Below are 19,495 nucleotides of genomic sequence, written 5' to 3'. Positions count from 1 at the left end.
TCAGACACAGTTTATTGCTCTTTAAAAATGGTGAGCTGCTCCTAATGTCAACTGAACATCTTGGGTAGTCTCTGTGTCAAGCTGCGCGGGCGGGAAAAGAACACATCGCTGCCGCCACCTCACTGGCTGTTTACTTCTTCGGAGACCTGCCTGCCCCTGAACACGCTCAGCAGACCACACCGTTTCTGGCGTTCAGTGCTCTGACCCACCAGGGTGACACGCCGCTACTGTCAACGGCTGGAGAGCCAAGTGCCTGCCGGAACTAGAGGATTCAATGCTGCTCATGGAAGGACCAGGGCCTTTAAGAACCTTGCTCAGCCAACAGTATGTTCAAAGAGTAGCTCTCAAATGAAGCTTTCCACATTTGAGGCACCACACAATGAGCCTCGCACAGTGAACTCGTTTCCGATATAACACTGCTCTTATAGCTACTGACTCTTCTCTACAAGAACCATGTTCTAGGTCTTGAGAGGCACGGACATGCAAAAGGAACACTATGGCTCTCAAAGGCATCCCTCTTCTGCCTTTCTCTCTTCACACACACACACACACACACACACGAACCGCACGCACATGATGTGTGGACAGTATAAATAATTCCCTGTTTTTTCTTCCAGGACAATCAGTGTGAACTTGTCTCCCCCTGCTGGAATCAGACCTGGTTCAATTTATAATTTAAACTACTAACAGCATCCTACATGTCTAGCTGTGTTAAACTGGAAATATCCCTGATGCTGTTCTCCCTGTTATATTCCTTTACTTTTATTTTTAAAATTTCCATCACCTTTTTGAAGAGGATTCTTCCACTTACATAGTGAAACAGAAGTAATTCCGAATGATTCGGGCAAAGGCGACGCTCTGAACAAAAGCTGTGAATTTCAGTCTGGTCTGTCAGGGGGGAGTTGGGTCAACTGCCCTCTCTTCATGAGGACTGACTGGCCTGGCCAGATGTGGACCAATGCTTTGGCTGGCATAGAGGTTAAGAGGATGATTGTGAGTTATACCGACCAAGCTCTGCTGCTGCGAAGCCATGGTAAGTTGCCTACATAATAGATAACAGATTACCTGCGAACTTGTTTTCTCATCTACCAAATGGAGAGAACAGCGGTATCTGCCTCGCACACAAAGAGTGCTGAGTGCAGTGCCCGGAACACGGTCAGCACCCACTCAGTGGGACTCACTTTTCTTATTATTAACACAGTTGATCTCTACTCCTGAGAAGCAGACTAAACATATTGCTTGTATGGAAGACAGGCTGGTTCTTTAATTAACTCTGGCTTTTTGGTCTTTCTCAAAGACACATTCTTCCAGACTCAACATCTCACAGGTGTTTTCTAACCAGCTTCGCCCTTTTTGCTCACTGGCCTCATCCCCAAGAGTAGGAATTCTACAGCATAACAAAGAACACTACTTTTAAACACAGCTCAGCGCCCCGCTGCCGCGGCACAGCTTTTAGAGCTCTCCATGCCTCCTCTCAGCAGGGACCCCTGGCCGCAGTGCTGGGCTCGTGTCTAAGATAGATCAGTTTCCACATGTTTCCGGTTCTTACCCGATGCCAGGGGAGCAAGGTTACAAGCACAGCGAACTGCCACCCTGCACCTATCAGCTCGACCAGGGTCCACACACTGGAGAGATGGGGCAGTTTCCGAGCTAGACCGAGGAAGGCAGATGGTTCACAAACCAGGTGGGGGACTTGAAGCTCAAGTGAAAAGGCCACAGGAAACAATCTCACAGAGGAGCCCCCATGACTCTGGTTCCCCAGTACTGCGGCCGTATCCAGCTCCACGGCCAGAAGGGAAGCTGCTGCCCGAGCGACTGAGACATGGCAGTAGCCTCTCTCCCCAGCGCACAGCCCCCGTCCCGCCGTGAAGTGAGAGCCACCACGTGCGACGGCCCAGTGTTCATGCTGTCCAGGAGCCCTTATTTCCTGCGGGGGAAAATAACAAACATAAAACCCAAACCAAAACATACTGTGTTGGTGAGGGTAGGGAGAACAGGCACTCCCTCCACACCAGTGGTGGAGTGCAAACTGGGTCGAGCGCTTTGATCCAGCAGTTCTACTCTGAGCTGACCTAACAGGACACCCTCCCACGTGTGCCAACAAGGAGAATCCCTGTGCACTGCCTGTAACAGCAAAGTAGTGGAAAGAAGACAAACGTCTACTGAAGGCTGGTGAGATATTAAAATCTATCCATACAAAAACAAGGCCACCTTACACGTACCGTCAAGGAATAACTGTCGAGACACGTTAAGTAAACGACAGAGGGCACAGAGCAGCCGTGTCTACAGCACTGCCACACGGTTAAGAAAGACACGTGCATGTGGACTGTTTCTGGAAAGATGCCAAAATCAAGGGTAGTTGAAACTATCTGTATATATTACCTATTGGAAAAACAGGTAAAGAATTGAGTACAGTGCTAAGTTTTAACTTTTTTCAGCAGCGTTAGTTTCTGCTATTTTAGTAAATTTGTCAGCTAGCTTATGAGTCAATTTTAATAACACAATTAGATTAACAGTAGACCTATCCAAATTCTATTACGTGCACAACTGTTTCAAGAAAGAAAACTGACTTACAAACTTACTATACAGCTCATCTGAAACTTGGGGCTTCTTGTACTTGACAGTTCTCTTAGGCACATCCTGCCTTTAACAAAGAGAGTACGTGCCTACGACCTGCTGAATAGTGTCAAATTCAAACTAGCCGGTCCCCGTCAGGGCGCCTTTGTTGTAATGTCAGTTTCCCATCCATAGGGGCCAACCTAGTGCTCCCTTTTCTTCTCTTCGGGTCTTCCTTTTGCCCTGAAGGTATAGGGCCCAGTGGTGGATAAAAGTAGGGCTTCGCTCCCCCTGCTGGTTAAGGAGAGTCTGGTCCTGACCGCTGAGGGTCCGCAATGCCAAACACCAAGGACAAGGAGGTCCTGCACAAAGAGGGGCTCAGTGAGAACCGGCTGAACAAACAAAAGCTTGGGCTAGAACTGCAAGGATTTCCCAAGTAGTCTTCAAGAGAGAGGCAGATCGTAGCTACAGCCTGTGAGGGAAGTGAACGGGGGTGGGCGGGGAAGGTGATTTTTAAAATGCGTAACTGTGGTTTATGCATATTTTTCATGGTATGTGAGAAATCAGAACCAGAGGAACAATTTAAAAAAAGACCTGGGCTTTGGAGCGGGATGCCTGGGTTCAAATCCTGGCTCTGTCACTGCTGCCATGGAACTAACGCTAGGTCGGTTACTGAACCTCTCTCTGCTTCAGTTTTCTCAGCCTTAAATGGTGGTAACATCAGTAGCCTTCTCTTAAGGTGGCTGGAAGGATTAAATGAGATGCTCTATGTACAGCCTAAAGCACTCAGACTCAGGCACACAGTAAGAATCAATAAATGTTAGCCATCACTGCTGTTTGGAACCCACTCAAACTCTCAACGTCTGTAGTGGAGATGAACGCCCCAAATGTTGATACTAATCTTATTTGCCAAGTGGGAAACATACTGTACAGATGTTTTTTGTGCAGGGTGGGGTGGAAGGAGGGATAATTTATTTAGCAGTTGCTCAGTACCTTATTTTGGGTTAATATAGCTCTAGAAAATGACACAGTCCCTTGGGACTTCCCTGGTGGCACACTGGTTAAGAATCCACCTGCCAATGCAGGGGACACGGGTTCGAGCCCTGGTCCGGGAAGATTCCACATGCTGCGGAGCAACTAAGCCCGTGTGCCACAACTACTGAGCCTGCGCTCTAGAGTCCGCGAGTCACAACTAGTGAGCCTGTGTGCCTAGAGCCCGTGCTCCACAGCAAGAGAAGCCACCGCAATGAGAAGCCCGCGCACCACAACGAAGAGTAGCCCCCGCTTGCTGCAACTAGAGAAAGCCTGCGCGCAGCAATGAAGACCCAACACAGACAAAAATAAATAAATTAAAAAAAAAAAAAAACCACGTTCACAAGTTAAAAAAAAAAAAGAAAGAAAATGACACATTCCCTTTTCCCTAATTAGCTACCACTTGGAGTGACTATTCACAGAAATCGATGCTACTATATTCTGTAATTTTTTAATGAACTATGGGATCACAAGTTAATAAGGCTCTTAGGAAAAATAATTAAACGTATAATAAAAAGCTTAATAACACATCATTAGAGAAGTATGTTCTAGAAGGCACCCACTTCCAGATAATTCTGATGTATTGGTATAAAAAAAAAACCACCACTGAGCTCCATGGGGTCCCTTCTCTAGAATCATCTTCTTCAGTTATTTGGAAAATAATGGCACAGCATCAGCTACCAGGCTTCGGACGCGCAGGCTCAGCGGCCGTGGCTCATGGGCGCAGCCGCTCCGCAGCACGTGGGATCCTCCCGGACCGGGGCACGAACCCGTGTCCCCTACATCGGCAGGTGGACTCTCAACCACTGCGCCACCAGGGAAGCCCTCTACCTCTTTTTAAAGTTTTCCAACAAGCCTTTCCTGGACTGCTATCTACTGTATTTTGTACTTTTACTCTTGTTTTGTTTCTGCAAACCCGGCAAACGTGTGGGTAGCGCCTGCGCCTTTAACAGTTCTGCAAGCTGGTCAAGGCCCAGTTTCCCTGGGCCTGGTCTTCAGCCGAGTGCCGCCCTGGGATACTGGAGCGCACGCCTCCCCGTGCCCTGGCCCGGGCTCTGGGAAGTGGGGCAATGGCTGTTCAGCTCATTCGAGGGCTCGCCAACATAGGCGTCCCCGAGAACAGCGAATCCGACCACCTTATTCCCGTGCGTCAAACCCTTCAACATGCCCCACTGCCTCCGGGACAGCGTCCCAGCTCCTCATCCGGGTTCAAGGCCTCTGTGACTCGGCGAGCCCTCTCTGCCCTCTACTTTCCTCTCCTGGCCCCGTTCCCTTGGCCAACTCCTGCTCGCCCCGCTCACAACTCCCGTTCTGCTTTCTCCCTGCTGAGCAGAGCTCACTCGTCCTTCCTCACGTCCCCACGTGGTGCCAGAGCTCTGAGCTCGTGCCTCTAACACAGCCCTTGTCACACTACACCGCAATTATGGTCATACTTGCCTGTTTCTCCTACTAACTAGACTACTACCAACCAGATGATTCTAACCACCTAGACTAGCCTGAGGTGAAGAACTCTGTCCAATTTGTTTCCAAAATCCCAGTGTTAAGCTCAGGGTCTGGCAAATAAAAGTGAGGAGCTTGATAAATGCTTATTAAGTTAAAGAAAATCCTATCTGGAAAATATCCAGGGGTCCTCGAAATACCCAGGCCACCACCATTCCCCACCCCCCTCCCCAAGCGTCAGTCCTGCCCCAAGGACCAAGCTAGCTAAGGGGACACAGTCAACATGAAGGGCAGGAAGCCACCTTTGGTTTCTGGGACTAAAGAATGCAATCTTTTCTCTAAAGTGTCACTTCCTATCAACCAAAAATCACAATTTCCATTTTATGGTGCCTTTGAGTGAGGGCAGCAGGGAAACGACCGAGTCCCGGAAAGGCGGGCTCTCTGGCTGCGTGCACCTGACCGACCAAGAAGCACGCACACACTCAGGTTCATTCTTCCCAGTGGTGGGTGTTTCAGTCCTGCTTCTTTGTTAACGGCTGCAAAACGGGGCTCCCTCTCTCAATTTCTGTGCACAGGTCAACATAATGGGAGTTCATTTAAAGCAAGCGAAAGCCACACAGGGCAACACTAGGGGACACTCTCACCACAGCTAACAACACGGCTCACAGCTTGAAGGAGGCGAGGCCTGCAAACCGAACTTCCTTCCCTCGGCGCGCCAACAGCCGCTAGAGACTACAAACGCCAGGCGTCAGCTGAGAGTGGAAGCCGCGGTGATCGACAGCGGGCAGGCAGTATCCGAGGCCCTGCGAAGCCCCCATGTCTCCTTGGTGCCTTCCTAGAGGAGGCAGCCCACGCCTGTGCTTCCAGAAGTTTGGACATACGATTTGGGGAATGGGAACGTGCCAGAAACACCCAATGCACCGGCCTCTCAAATCCACCAACAAAAATCCACAGAAGAGTCAAATGCATTTTGGTTACAACTCAGAGACCCGCCCCCCCCCCCCCCCCCCGCCTTCTCTTAACTCAGTAAGAAGCGATCCAAACGCCAAACAAAACAGCACAGAACCCCACGGCTTTAAAACACCCTTGCCACAGAGTGAAAAACTCCTCCAAGTGACTAACCTTTTTACACCAAAAGACCCACAGCACTCCTCAGCTCTCGGCATATGTGGAAACACACTGAGAATAAGAGGATGAGTCAACCCGTACACAGAAACACAGCCGGCTTGAGCTGCAGAGTGAGGCCCCGGGCTGCGTGCACAGGCAGGCGTCGCTGCGCCCCAGCGGGCAACAGGCCACCCTGAACTGAGGTGGTGCGCCACCTTGAGGCGCTGTGAGCAGCGAGGCTCTCACTGGACGGACAGCTGGGCGGTCCCGGGCTTACCTTCAGGGTCTTCACGGCCACCGTCAGGCTGTACTTCTTCCACACGCCTTCGTACACCTCCCCGTACTGGCCTCCGCCCAGCTTGTGTTTCATGGTGATGTCCGTGCGCTCCATCTCCCACTTGTCGTAGTTCGGGGACACGCCGTAGACGGTGGGCTTGTTGCGTTTGGGGGCCGGATAGTGGAGAGTGGTGATGAGCCCGTCGGCCACCGTTGAGTGGTGATGAACCAGCTCGGCCAACGTGTTGAAGCGGCTCTCCGAGGAGACGTAGAGCTGAGGGGACAGGGACGGCCTTCAGCCACAGAGCCACACACACGCCAACCACTCCGGAGGCCAGCTTCGCTGAGCCTTAGTTTAATGCACAGCAGAACCTCAGATAAACGACTCTCCACACAGGGCCGAGCGTTCAGAAAACCACTTATGTTGTGTTCCTCCATGACCTCCTCCACCGGCCTAATAGTCACATGTCTGGCTCTCTGTAACCATTCTGAGCCCAGCGTAAATGTCCATGACATAGTCCCTGACCACCCAACGTGCAGTCATCACCCGGCACCATTAGTCATCATATCACCTGCCTTACTTCTCTGCGTTGCACTTACCACTAGCTGACAACTCCGTGTTTATCTGCCTGATTACTGTCTGTCTCCAGCTACTAGAATGTCAGCTTCATGAGAACAGAGCCCTAAGCTGTCTGCTTTTATCCTGTATCCCCAATGTCCAGAACAAGACATGAGCACATAACAGGTACTCAATAAATGCTGTTGAGTAAATTAATAAAGAGTAGAACTTAATAAGCATTTGCTGACTGGAAAAGAAAGTAATTTTTAATTATTATTACCTAAAACCTATAATGATATCATTATCTAGAACTAAACAGTGATCAGAGATGAAAATCACTATAAAACATAAATCTCCTTCTCATTCCTGCTCCCTCGATTTGGGCTGAGTACGAAGCATCAGAGGGCAAGACTTGCAAGTCCCAGCAGTATGCCCACGTGAGATGCCCCCGCCAGCGCTCTCCCAGAACAGGGTGGGGACCGAGAGAGCCGCACAGAGGCCGTACAGCCTCGTCCAGCACAGGGAAGTCAGGAGAAGGGATATGAGACACAAGTGCACGTGAGTCTCTAACTGAGACCTATGGCAGGTGAGAACCCGTGCAGGGAGCCCCTCCCTGGGTCATTCGCGTCTGGACGCTGCGAAGGGGAGGAAGGCAAGGGTGCAGGCCGGCAGAGAGCAACAATATGGATGGTGACGGCTATCTTTCTTCTCCTCTCCTTTTTGTTTGGTTCGGTGATGTGGTGAGGGGATACTTCCTTACCAAAACCAATTCACATTAAAATTCACATAGAACATCTGGACTCCACGCACATAACTGAATCTGTTGGCTCACTAAGGGCAGCCCATGATCGCTGAAGGTGGAAAGGATACTAAGAATCACGACTAGGTGTTCATTTAAGACGTGCCCAAACTGCAAAGACACGGGAAAGAGGAAACAGATTTGGGACAGTGGTGATGCCTGAGGCCAGAGGGACAAAAAGGGACAGGATCAGTCAGCTGTAGCTGTAATATCTTTTACTACTTAAAAAAAAGAAACAGGAAGAAAAAGCCTGAAACACATCTGGCGGGGCCAAGGCCTTGGCTGCTGGCGATGGTGGCTCCATTACCTTCTGCATGTTTGCAATGGGAGATAATAAAAATACTTCAGAAGAAGGAAATAACAACAAATATACAATCTGAACCATCTGTAAGTCTCAAGAGGGTAAACAGGAGTCTTTAACAGGAGATTTTTTTTTTCCTTTTTTGCTTGGGGAGATGACAGACAAATTTTTAAAAATCATGCAAGCCAATGGCAAACTTTGGCTTAGAGATTTATAATTTACAATCTTTCTGTAGCAATCCTACTAAAATAAAATTCTGAGCAACCCAAGAACTGTCCAGAAAGATTCTGCAGCCCTGGGGACCTCGTCCCTCTGGAAGACGGTGCCTCTGAACAACGGCAGAACCTTTCAGGGTGAGGAGGCAGCCCGCGAGGAGGCCCTACTTTTAGACCTCAGGGCACCGAGGACAGACCTCTAAGTGAACCACTCAAGGGAGAGGCCATGAGCCTCACTCAGGCCCCTGAACGTGCTGGGGGCTGGGTCGGGGTGGTGGGCAGAGGTGGGCACCGCTGAGCCTGCTCTTAGCTTAAGGCCCGCACGTGGACAACACGGCACTCTCCTTGGTGTTAGTCACCAAGGCACGTGCAATTCACAAAGATGATGGAGTGGGGGATGCAGGGAAAGTTCCAAATCCTCGCCCCTCTCTGGAGAAGACAGCTGTCCAACTGCTTCACTACAGGCTGAAAACGCTCTAAGCCCTCTTCTCTCTGGCTACTCAGCTGGTGGGCACTTTTCCTACTAAGGAGGGACGAGAGGAGAGAAAACCCACTCCAAGAAGGCACCCGCTGGAGCCACAGCACCCCTCCCCCCTTGGAAATCACTGGCACAGTACACGCAAAAGAGCCTGTTTCACTTGCTGGGCTCCTGGGGCAGGTCGCCTGGGAGCAAGGCTCATTACCTACTTCTCCCCGTCAGCCTGAAAGGAGCACTCCCCAGCCCCAAGATTAAGTTCACTCAACCGCCCAGAAAGCTAATGGCTCCCCGAAGCCCTAGTTTATGCAGAGTTTGTTCTTGGTCTCAGCTGATTCCCTCTCAGGCTCCTTTATTAGAGGTTTCAGAGTTATGGGAGGTTTCACTGAATGGGCAAACTTCATCTTTTTCAATAATTAAATTTACAGACCCCCAAACTTAGTTCATTTTTCAACATAAAATACCAACATACCAACACGTTAAATATTGAAACTCCCTTAAATGTACTGCGCAGCCATCTTCTAACAGTCAAGTCTGGTGGCTCCCTTCTGATTACTGCTAGTTTGGGAGCAGCATTTTGCTAGCGAACTGGGTAATCTTCATCAGGAATTCATGGCATGTTCACAGAAGAAAGTGAAATTAGTGTTATGAATGGCATGTCATTATGCTATGCACCCAGTTACATAAACACCCTGGGTGCTCAGCCAGGGTGTGCCTCTTCCTAATCACGCAGGGACCCGAAAGATACGACCTGTCAAAGAAACTCACCAGAAACAGCTTTCCCCCTGACAGCCAGACTCACAGGCTTATCGGACGTGTGCAACCTTTGGCTGCCTCAGACCCTGGAGTCCCACCTGGGACGTAGTATGTACAGGCTGCAAGGCCAGGAAGTGACCCCCACCCCCCAACCAACCTCCAAGCTACTCAAATACCAGCAGGAAGGCAGTGTTTAATAATGAAGCAGTACTTAGTAATAATGCTCCCGGTCTCCTCGACAAGGGAAGATCAGCTACGGTTTAGCAGGCTTTTCACCAGATGCCTGCACCTGCTGACCAGTGTCCCGCCACCTCTGCTAAAGCTGATGCCCGAATTCCACTCCTGTCAACTCAAACCTGTCACTTTAGGAGACCATGAAAATCAACGTCAACTGCATCTCTTGGAGAAAAGGAAGGACAGGAAAGACTCTATCAAGGGCTATAATCGTGGGGCTTGGTGGCAGCATCCCACCCAGGTACATATATGCAGGCACAAATAACCACAACAAGTGAAGAACGACTGGGGGTGGGTGGTGGAGGAGGAAAATCAGTCTTTAATTCCACCACATTGGCAGAGGATTCCAAACTTTAAGAAAGCAGTAAGAATGAAAACCAAATCCCAGGGTGTCTGAGGGCCGCTAAGGCTCTCGGGATGCCTAGGAAACAGCAATGGCTCAGTTTGGTATGGTGCTTTCAAGAGTCTAGTCTGAAACTCCCAGAGTCCTAGGCTCTGGGCCCTGAGCCGGTGGCCCCGGGCTGACTGACCAACTGACAACGGCTGCTGAAAGCTCAGAAACATGGGAGGGAGGTCAACCAGAGCCAAGAGGGTGGAGGCAGAAAGAAATCCTTTGGGGCCTTAGAGAAGAATCTTCTAAATTCAGTTGTTTTCTAAAGATTAGCTAATTTGAAAATAAGAATTAAAACTTATTCAACCCCAGCCTATTCCTCCCACCAAACTTTAAATTTTCCCTTTCGAAATCCAAAAAGGATTGCATCAAAGCTCTGCTATGTGAGCAGCTTTTTTTCAACGCCAGGCCACACTGTCCCATGCGTCGTTATAATACCCCCCCTTCCCGATTCTGACACTGTTCCATTCATTCCAGGAATATAATCCCACCCAACAGAGCCCCCTCGAGTGTGGCCTGATGACCCCGTGGGTTGAGAAATCTCCAGGTGCTCGGACAGCTGAAGGGAGAGTCTTTGCCGGGGAGGGAAGGAGGAGGGCAAGATGCCCAGGTCACTTTGATGAGTAGCGGATACAGCCTGATCAAATGGGTTCCTTGTGCTCTACCTGGAATGAAGGGAACCACCTGGCACACATGAGATTTTAGACAGAGGGCTCAGCTTCCTCGTCAGATGACTCTCAAATTCTGCAGATCATGTGTCCACGTAGGCTTTGCTCTCCCCGTTTTAACCATATTTTAGACCAACCCCCAGCTAATGAGTTGTCAGACTAGATCATGCTTGCCTGCATCCGTTCCAAGGATGCTGATTAAACAACTCCAGGGAAAAGGAACCATTATCCTGTTCAGGACAAACCTCAACTGATTACCGTGGTGCAGCGGGGCTCGCCCTGGATAAATGGCACAGATGGGAAGCAAGCTGTCAGCTCCAAGAAATCACCTCCCTCATGGGCGGTGCACTCTGTTGTTCTAATTCACTAAAAGGGCACCCTTGTGGTCTGAAGCCAAGGTTTCAAAGGGCCCAGCACCCTGGAATACATCCCCCAGAATGGAGGACCTAGTTTCGCATCGGGGATGAGAACAGTGACCTGAAAAGCACGCTGATGAGGCCGACCTCTGGTCACACATCAAAGGCAGACTATGCTGTCCGTCCTACAGACTACAGTGCTGGTATAAAGACACGTGCAATGACGAAAAGGATCAGATATTGGCAATAAGGACTCTAGCCAGGAGACTTTGAGACATGTGGAAAAAACAACAGATAAGAACACTGAAAAAAGAAACGTATCGCGCATTTGTATGGTACAAATGAATGTGTGAGGAGAGCCATGAAAATGCTAGCAAGATTAAGAAATGGGAACTAGGGACTTCCCAGTCCCCAGGAGTTCCCACTACTTCCCAGTAGTTAGGACTCTGCGCTTCCACTGCAGGGGGCGTGGGTTCGATCCCTGGTCATTGGGGGGTGGGGGGGCTAGGATCCTGCATGCCCCCCCGCATGGCACGGCCAAAAAAAAAAAAAAAAAAAAAAAATAAGGGAACTAAACTAGCCCTACCAGATATTAAAACATATTATACAGCCATAACAATTAAAAGTCTGATTCTGGCATATGAACAGACAGACCAATGGAAGAGAGCAGACCTAAATACATATGCAAATTTGGTATACCTCAAATACACAGGAAAGGATGAGTTTAGTAAATGGCATAGGAAGCACAGGTATATTAAACATAATGAGATACCATCTTTACCAATCAGTGACAGGGATGTTTTTACAAGTCTGAGAATATACTGCTGATGAGGGGAAGGGGAAACACGCACTCTCACAGCATTGCTGGTGAGAAAACACATCTGTACAATTTCTAAAGAAAGTAATTTGGCAATATCTACACAAGCTTTAAATACACATAAACTCCAATCAGTTCTAGCAACTTACCTTGCATATGCTTGGACTGTACACAAAGAAGTATGTGCAGTGTATTTTCAAAATGCCAGTCGTGACCCACTAGTGGGTCTATGAAATAAACTCAGTGTATTATGACCAGGAGTTTCAAAAAAAATGGAACAGAACAGAATGGTATATAAAGTATCAGAATGCGTTACGTACAGTAAGAGTAAGTAGGGTTTCATGAACCTTCTGTTCCTAGCGTGTGTACCGGATGGTGATGTAAAACTTTCTTTTTTTTTTTTTTTTTACAGTGGGCTATTTTTTTTAAAGGTTTGAAATCCACTTTCCAACAGCATTATTTATAATAGCAAAAGATTGGAAACAGCCTAAAAGTCGGCCGGCAGGGGACTGCTTAAATAAATGATGGTCCATCCATGCTAGGCAGTCATTAATCAGAATGCGGCAGCTCTAAATGTGCTGCCATAAAACAATCTCCAAAATATATTACTAGGTGGGAAAAGCAAGATGCAGGAACAGTGTAGATTATGCATCGTTTGTGCTTTTTTAAAAAATATAAACATATATATACTGGGGAACTCTGGGAGAAACTGGTCACAGTGGTTGCCCCTGGGCAGGGGAACTGAATTAGGAGACAGAATTATGTTTCACGGCAATTCATTTTTTTTTTTAAACCATGTGCATGCATTACATATTATTAAAAAAGTACATACACCATGTGGGCCCATCCCGACAATCCACCTATCTGCACCCTCAACGACAGCCTGGTGCAGCGGAGCAGACAGTGGAATCGGAGCCTAGTTCCCATCAATTACCCACTATGTGATCTTCAGCAAGAAATTTTATCCCTCTAAGCCTTCATTTCTTTAATGCAAAAATGCGGCTGAAAGCAGTATCTGCCCTGAGGACTAAGGTGAGGTTTAAAAGAAATGAAGGTTGAAAAATGCCCCAGCAAACAGTAGCAACTCAGTACATGTTAATTTCTCCCTTCCCTTCATGGACTCTTAATGACTGTTTATATGATGACCACAAAACCATATATATCAGCTCCTTTACAAAACTACAGTTTGGGTTTGGAAATACACGGGTATGACGTGATCCCATTTTTGTTTAAAAACTGTGTGTATATATGTATTATACACACACACACACACACACACACACACACACACAAATGTGATTTTATCTATAGAAACAAAGCCACGTACCAGACTTGTTTTGGGGAGGTGCTATTAAGGTGGTCTTTCACTTTAAAAATAACCATCTATTGTGTGAATTTTCCTCACTTAGGATAAATTACTTTCATATAAGAGATTTTTTTTAAAAAGGAAGAGTCTTAGTGTAAGAAATATGTCCAAAACCCAACAGACGATACACTTATCTTATGAACCTGCTGATAACCAAACTCCAGCAGGACAATCAGAGAACCACATCAGCCCGTGGACTTGTAATGTCACATGATCGGTCCTCAACGGAGGGTCTTTAACAAGGCTAGTGGGATGATGCCTGCTGTTTCAAACATCTTCTTGGTTGAGCTTTGTCGCAAAACCTTATCAACCTAGCGGCAGGACCTCTTGTCCCCACCCTGGCCCATCGGCTCCCCTGCCTGGGGCCCCCTACCTTGCCATCAGAAGCAGTGTTGATCCTGTAGTGGTACACCCTCCCTTCGTATCTCAGCGAGATGGACCTCTGCCCAGGACTGCTCTCGCTCTCCCGAACCAAGAAGCTGCCATTGATCCCACTGCTCAGCAAGTACTCAGCGGCGTTGCGGGACACGGGCCCATGGTACCAGGAATGTTTCTCCAGACTGTTGACTGGCGTGATGTAGTTGCTTGGGACCCACCCTTGGCCATTTTTAGTTTGGGCTTCACACCATTCCCCATTGTGATTGTAGCCTAAGACCCGGAGCTTTTCACCTTAGAAGAAAAGAACCAAATCAGACATATCAGTTTTAGAAGCTAATTCGTTCATTCTCATGTACTCTTCTATGATTACTAAAGATCTCCAAGTTCCTAAATACCCATTTCATTTTAACAAGTCCACATAAATATATGTATTTACAAGCGTATGAGTATGAAGCTTCCTGTTTATATTGAATATGCAGATAAATATATAGCCTCAGTTTTTATAAATCTATTACTCAAGTGCTTTGTTTCTAATATAAGGAAGCTTTTAGTGGAAAGATACTTTTTCTTAAAAAAAAAAAAAGTGTTTTCAGTGTTTGGTCCAGATGTCTTTTTCAATATAAAATAGGGAAAGCTCTGTTTTTGCCAAGAACTATGCAGGAACTCTTCTCCTTAAGGAAAAGTGACGCTTGTAAGGATGCTGTTAGTTTTTCGGGTCTCTCTGCATTCCAAACTAAAGCTGCTCTTTCCGCCAGCAAAGGGGCAGCCAGTCCGGCTCCGGCTTCCCCGGATTTCTGTCTCTTGCAACAATCACCAGCTGCCCACAGATCTTTTACCTTTAGTTATGCTTAAAGTGTTATCCCCACTGGCCACAAAATCATACAGTGCAACGAAAAGGTTGGGGTCATTTTCGCTGGGACCAGCGAGAAGGTTTTCCTTAGAGTTCCAACGAGCTGCTTCGCTCAGACCTTGGGGCTCGAAGTCAGATGCTACTGGCCTCTGAAGGGCTTCTGGAAGAGAAAGAGAGAAACAGAAGAAAGAAACAGGGAAGAAAGTTTTATTCTCAGGAGCAAAAAAGTCTGTGTATCCAACATTATATATATTCTTAATTTATTTCATTTCTTAACATCTGCACGTATTATCTATTAATCAGAAAGGTGATTTAAAAAAATGGACTCTTCCTTTCCCAAATCTTGTGAAAAACCCTAAATATTTACATTCCGGAGTGGTAACTACCGTTCCCAAATGGTTTAAACTTTTTAAGTTTACTAATTCAAAAAATTCAACTAGAAATAGAGACAGTCCATCCTCACACGTCTTTGCCGTTGCTTATGTTATAACATGGAGCAAAAGTTTCTTGCTTTAAAACATTTTTAAATGTAGGAAAGTTAATAAACGTGCATAATTTAAAAGTCAAATAGTGCTGAAGAGCTTATAATGAAGGACAAACAGTTTCCATCCCACTCCCCTCTACACCCAGAGGCAACAGCTGTTTTCTTGGTGACCACCTCCATCTCTCTGAACAGAACCTATATCATTATAATCGCTGTTCCCTCTCCCCCCATCTCTCCTGCACCAGCCTCTACTGGTCACCTTTGCATTTTCAGTAACAGACTTACACTTTTATTTCTTTTTCTTCCTGCTAGAGACCGTATCTCTCAACTATTTACCTCACAAGATAAGGATATTAACATCCTACCCTTCCTTCCAGCTTTCCCCCCTCTACACTCAAAGTACGGCCTTCTTTACATTTTCTTCCACCTTGTGTAAAAGAAATTCTGTTCTTTTGTTCTTTAATAAAGTCTTTCATTTTTGTCTATAGGTAGATTCTAAAGGTTGAAAACCAATCTACATCTTTTACGTTAGGAATGTGTGACTATTACTCACCACAGGGTTAAATACAGTTCAATATTTTTTCCTGAAGTTTTTTCTTGTCTTTTTTTTTTTTTTTTTGAACTATGTTCAAACTCTCCATGGGTCCTTTCACACCAGCAAATCTACTCCAAGTAGATCTTAACAGTTATAGAATATTATGGCTAAGAAATCAAACTTTTAAAAAGGGGGAAAGGGGAAAATTCTAATTTGAGAAGAATGGAAAGACCTACCATCTGTTTACACCAAACATAAATGGCAACAGAACAAAATTGTTTTAAATTTCCCTTTTTATGGATTTAGAGGACCCCCAAACATCTTTTCTTGGGCAGTAACACCCAGCTCAGGGATGGGCGTGATTCTGCAGTACTTACTTCAAAAAAGACACTGGAGGCACCTGATACATCTGAGAGACTAGCCTAAACTTCCGGAAACACAACTGGAGAACTTTCAGAAACAAACATTCTTTAAACTATCTCTCTGGAATAAACCAATAGAACATAAATAAGAAGGCCTCTCAATTCTAGCTTTTGTACTACTGACTATAGTGAACCTTCAGGAATTGTTTTTCTAAAAGAGAAAATCCCAAATTACGTCACTACTATGCTTGGTAATTTCGTTTTATGAATCTTGAGGGCGAAGATAATTTCAAGGAAGAGCATCTTGTAACACTACCATTTCCTAGAATGTGCAAAAGGCTTAGTGATGCGTTAGGCCCTGTTCTCTGAGTACTTACTTACAGCAGCTCTAAAAGTGTATCTAGTGCCATGGTGATCACAGACTGACCGATTAACCAAAAAAACCTGGTCAAAGCAGGGAATTTTTGAAAATTAAAATCTGTGATCCCCTAACCCCACCTGAATGTACACTGATTTGCTAGTCTTGACGACAGGGCCAAGGACTGTCCTTTTGAGTGTGGGTACGTGTTTACAGTGGGATGTTGTCTTACCATCCTACCTATAATGCATCATCTCACTTCAGCTTCCTACAGGTGGAAGAAGAAGCTGGAGCCATTCGATATGCCATCCCAGTACAATCCCTTCCAATGTTTATAGGTGTGTCACTCACACCTAGTCCTGTAGCAATTTTTAAAAAGTTACCTGCATTTACAGAGGCTATCCAGAACATTCACTTAAATTTTCATAGAGACAAATCTCTGTTCACATTTGGATTTCACTGGTTGCATATTAACCAAGTAATTAAAGCAACAAGTGTATCTGAAATAAAGAGGTGTAGAAAGAAACACAAGTGGCTCTGGGTGTGGCTGTGACTCAGGTGGTGGGAGCAATGTGTGGTAGTGGAGCGGCTGCCCTACCCCGTGGGCACCAGAGAGGCATGTGTTATGAAGGAAGCCGAGCCGCTGGTCACTTCAGCAAGTCAGGTCGGCGAAAGCAAGTCAAAAGAGCTTCTACTGTCGTTACGCCGATATTAAGTAAAATTATTAGGCAAAGGATTCTTTTTTTTTTCTTTACTCATTTATTTTTTTTAACATCTTTATTGGAGTATAATTGCTTTACAATGGTGTGTTAGTTTCTGCTTTATAACAAAGTGAATCAGTTATACATATGTTCCCATATCTCTTCCCTCTTGCGTCTCCCTCCCTCCCACCCTCCCTATCCCACCCCTCTAGGTGGTCACAAAGCTCGGAGCTGATCTCCCTGTGCTATGCGGCTGCTTCCCGCTAGCTATCTATTTTACGTTTGGTAGTGTATATATGTCCAAGGCAAAGGATTCTTAACATAGAAGAACTCTTGCATATCAAAAGGAAAAGATAAAACCCTCCTCTATGGAAAAATAGACCAAAACTATGAATAAGCAGCACACGGGAAATTTAAATTACTGTTGAACACAGAAAGCATGTGTACCCTCCTAATAATCAAAGAAATGCAAATTCTCCATGAAATTGGGCAGGGACATTTTCTTGAGGCTAACAGGGTAAAACTTCAATGAAATGGGCACTCTCATACAATGCTAATAGTTGGTATAGATATTGCTGTAACATTTTAGGAGAAAAACTGGAAATGTGAACCGAACTGAGTCTTTAAAGAATTCCATCACCTTTGACATACTGCTAGGAATTTATCCCAGGAGACCCACACAATGATTTGTATATACTGATTTTTAAGTAACAGCACAGAAAAGGAAAGGTACACAATATTTAGCAACACGAGATAAGTTAGTTCGTGGTCCATCGATAAAATAGAATACATTCGTAAAGCCATTCAAAATATTTTTGGAAAAAATATCTAATAACTTGGAAATATACTATAACAATCCCCCATTTCATAAAAATTGAAAAAAAGTCCAGAAGGAACTATATCAAAATGTGAACAGTAGTTAATGCATGGTAGCATGTTAACAGTACCATTAACAGTAATTTAACTTGGGGTGGTGGGATTATGAATATTTTAAGTTTTCTTTATTCTCTTCTGTATTTTGGCATATGTCTCACAATGAACGTGGATTGTTTTTATAATCAGAAAACAATTACAAAAATAAAAAAACCTGTCATATATAGAAGCCAGCGGACACTTATATAATTGATCATCTAACATGAGAAAGTACACAGGGTGGGGAGGGAATCTCCTCAAGCTGTCCTGAGAAAGTATGTGTGCATTCCCCTCCAGTGTCCCAACTTCGTGGCCATGAGCACACGACTTGCGCGGACCAGGCCTACACAGGAAATTAAAGCAAAGTCATGAATACAGAAATGCTTTTCTTCTCAAATGCCATTTGACCTCTTCTATCAAACATTCTGCAGCATCTGGATTTGATCAAAGTTACATAATCAGGGGAAGTAGCCTGGAAAACACCTGGAATAGGCAGAACACAGATACTGGCTCAGGGGTGACTGTCGACTTAAAAGTATGGGTGAAAGAGGGACTGTCCCTAACGTGGAGACAGATGCTGAGAATTTCATGTGAGGGGATGAGGCCTTTGTCAGGAAGGAAAGGGCCTCCCACAGCTTTTTGATTCAACAGGACGTCAGGAAATCCAAGGCAGCCTTTCAATTTTCCTCTCCAATTCTTGCTCCATTCCACAAATTAATGGCCAAAGCCCAAAGGGAAGTATTGCTCATGCTTGCCTCTGGATCGAGACCCTGAAGTGTAGCCACAGTCGAACACCAAAACCTTCCAGTGAATTCCCAATCCAGGCTGATGTCAAAATTGACTCACAATGTATAAATGCCAAGTTCCTTGCTTCATTTCACAGGGAACTATGCTTGTCAACCTTAAAAATGATCACAGTTTACAAGGCCAGAGTTGCAGAATGTACTTAAATCTTCCTTGCTTAATACATGAACTTCCTGCCAGTCCCAGGTTAGACCCCCTAAGGAAGCTCAAAGGATTCATTAAAAAAGGATGCCCCAAACAGCTCCCCTCTTCTGTTCTGCCAATGGAAAAAGGAATCTTAGCATCTATTATTCTTAAAAAGTTTAGTTAACGTTTTCTGCAGCATCCTGAGTTATATTTTAAAAATATTTTTTATATCTTCAAAAATGTCTCCCATCTCATTGAAAATCCTTTTGTTATTTCACCACATCTTTAATGAAAAGGTTCCTACTCACCAACGAAACTCAGGAAAAGTCATATACCAAGAATGGTGCTATCTAAAAACATGCCTCCGAAGCTCTAAAAAGCTATGGCTCCAACTATGAGAATAGCAAACTGAAAATTCTGTAAGAACAATGCCATAGAATGCACTGGATCTGTGCGTGATTAACTTATTTGGACAGTATTCTAAGAAAATAGCTTGGGTCTTTAAAGTACAATTTAAAGAGCATTTTATACAAAGATAATCCTTTCTTAAAGTTGTGAGTCACTGATCAAAAATGTTTACAAAAGATTCTCCCATATGGCATATCTGTCTAGACTTTCAGAGGCTGCTGCTGGAGCT

General features: G+C 45.6%; 1 protein-coding gene across 3 annotated transcripts in view; it reads right to left on the bottom strand.

Annotated features, from left to right (window-relative positions):
- ABL1 (ABL proto-oncogene 1, non-receptor tyrosine kinase) overlaps positions 1-19,495 on the bottom strand; it is a 134,753-nt gene that overhangs the window by 14,772 nt on the left and 100,486 nt on the right. For all 3 annotated transcript variants that reach the window (XM_004269088.3, XM_033426944.2, XM_004269089.4), the window contains exons 2-4: positions 14,563-14,736; positions 13,722-14,017; positions 6,413-6,685 (exon numbers count right to left, since the gene is read on the bottom strand). In XM_004269088.3, the coding sequence (XP_004269136.1) occupies positions 6,413-6,685; positions 13,722-14,017; positions 14,563-14,736 (743 nt within the window). The remainder of the gene's footprint in view (positions 1-6,412; positions 6,686-13,721; positions 14,018-14,562; positions 14,737-19,495) is intronic.

Source organism: Orcinus orca, chromosome 6 (assembly GCF_937001465.1).
Source record: "Orcinus orca chromosome 6, mOrcOrc1.1, whole genome shotgun sequence".
Taxonomy (NCBI): Eukaryota; Metazoa; Chordata; class Mammalia; order Artiodactyla; family Delphinidae; genus Orcinus; species Orcinus orca.
Note: the sequence above shows the minus strand (reverse complement) of the source record. Positions and strands in the feature narration are given on the sequence as shown.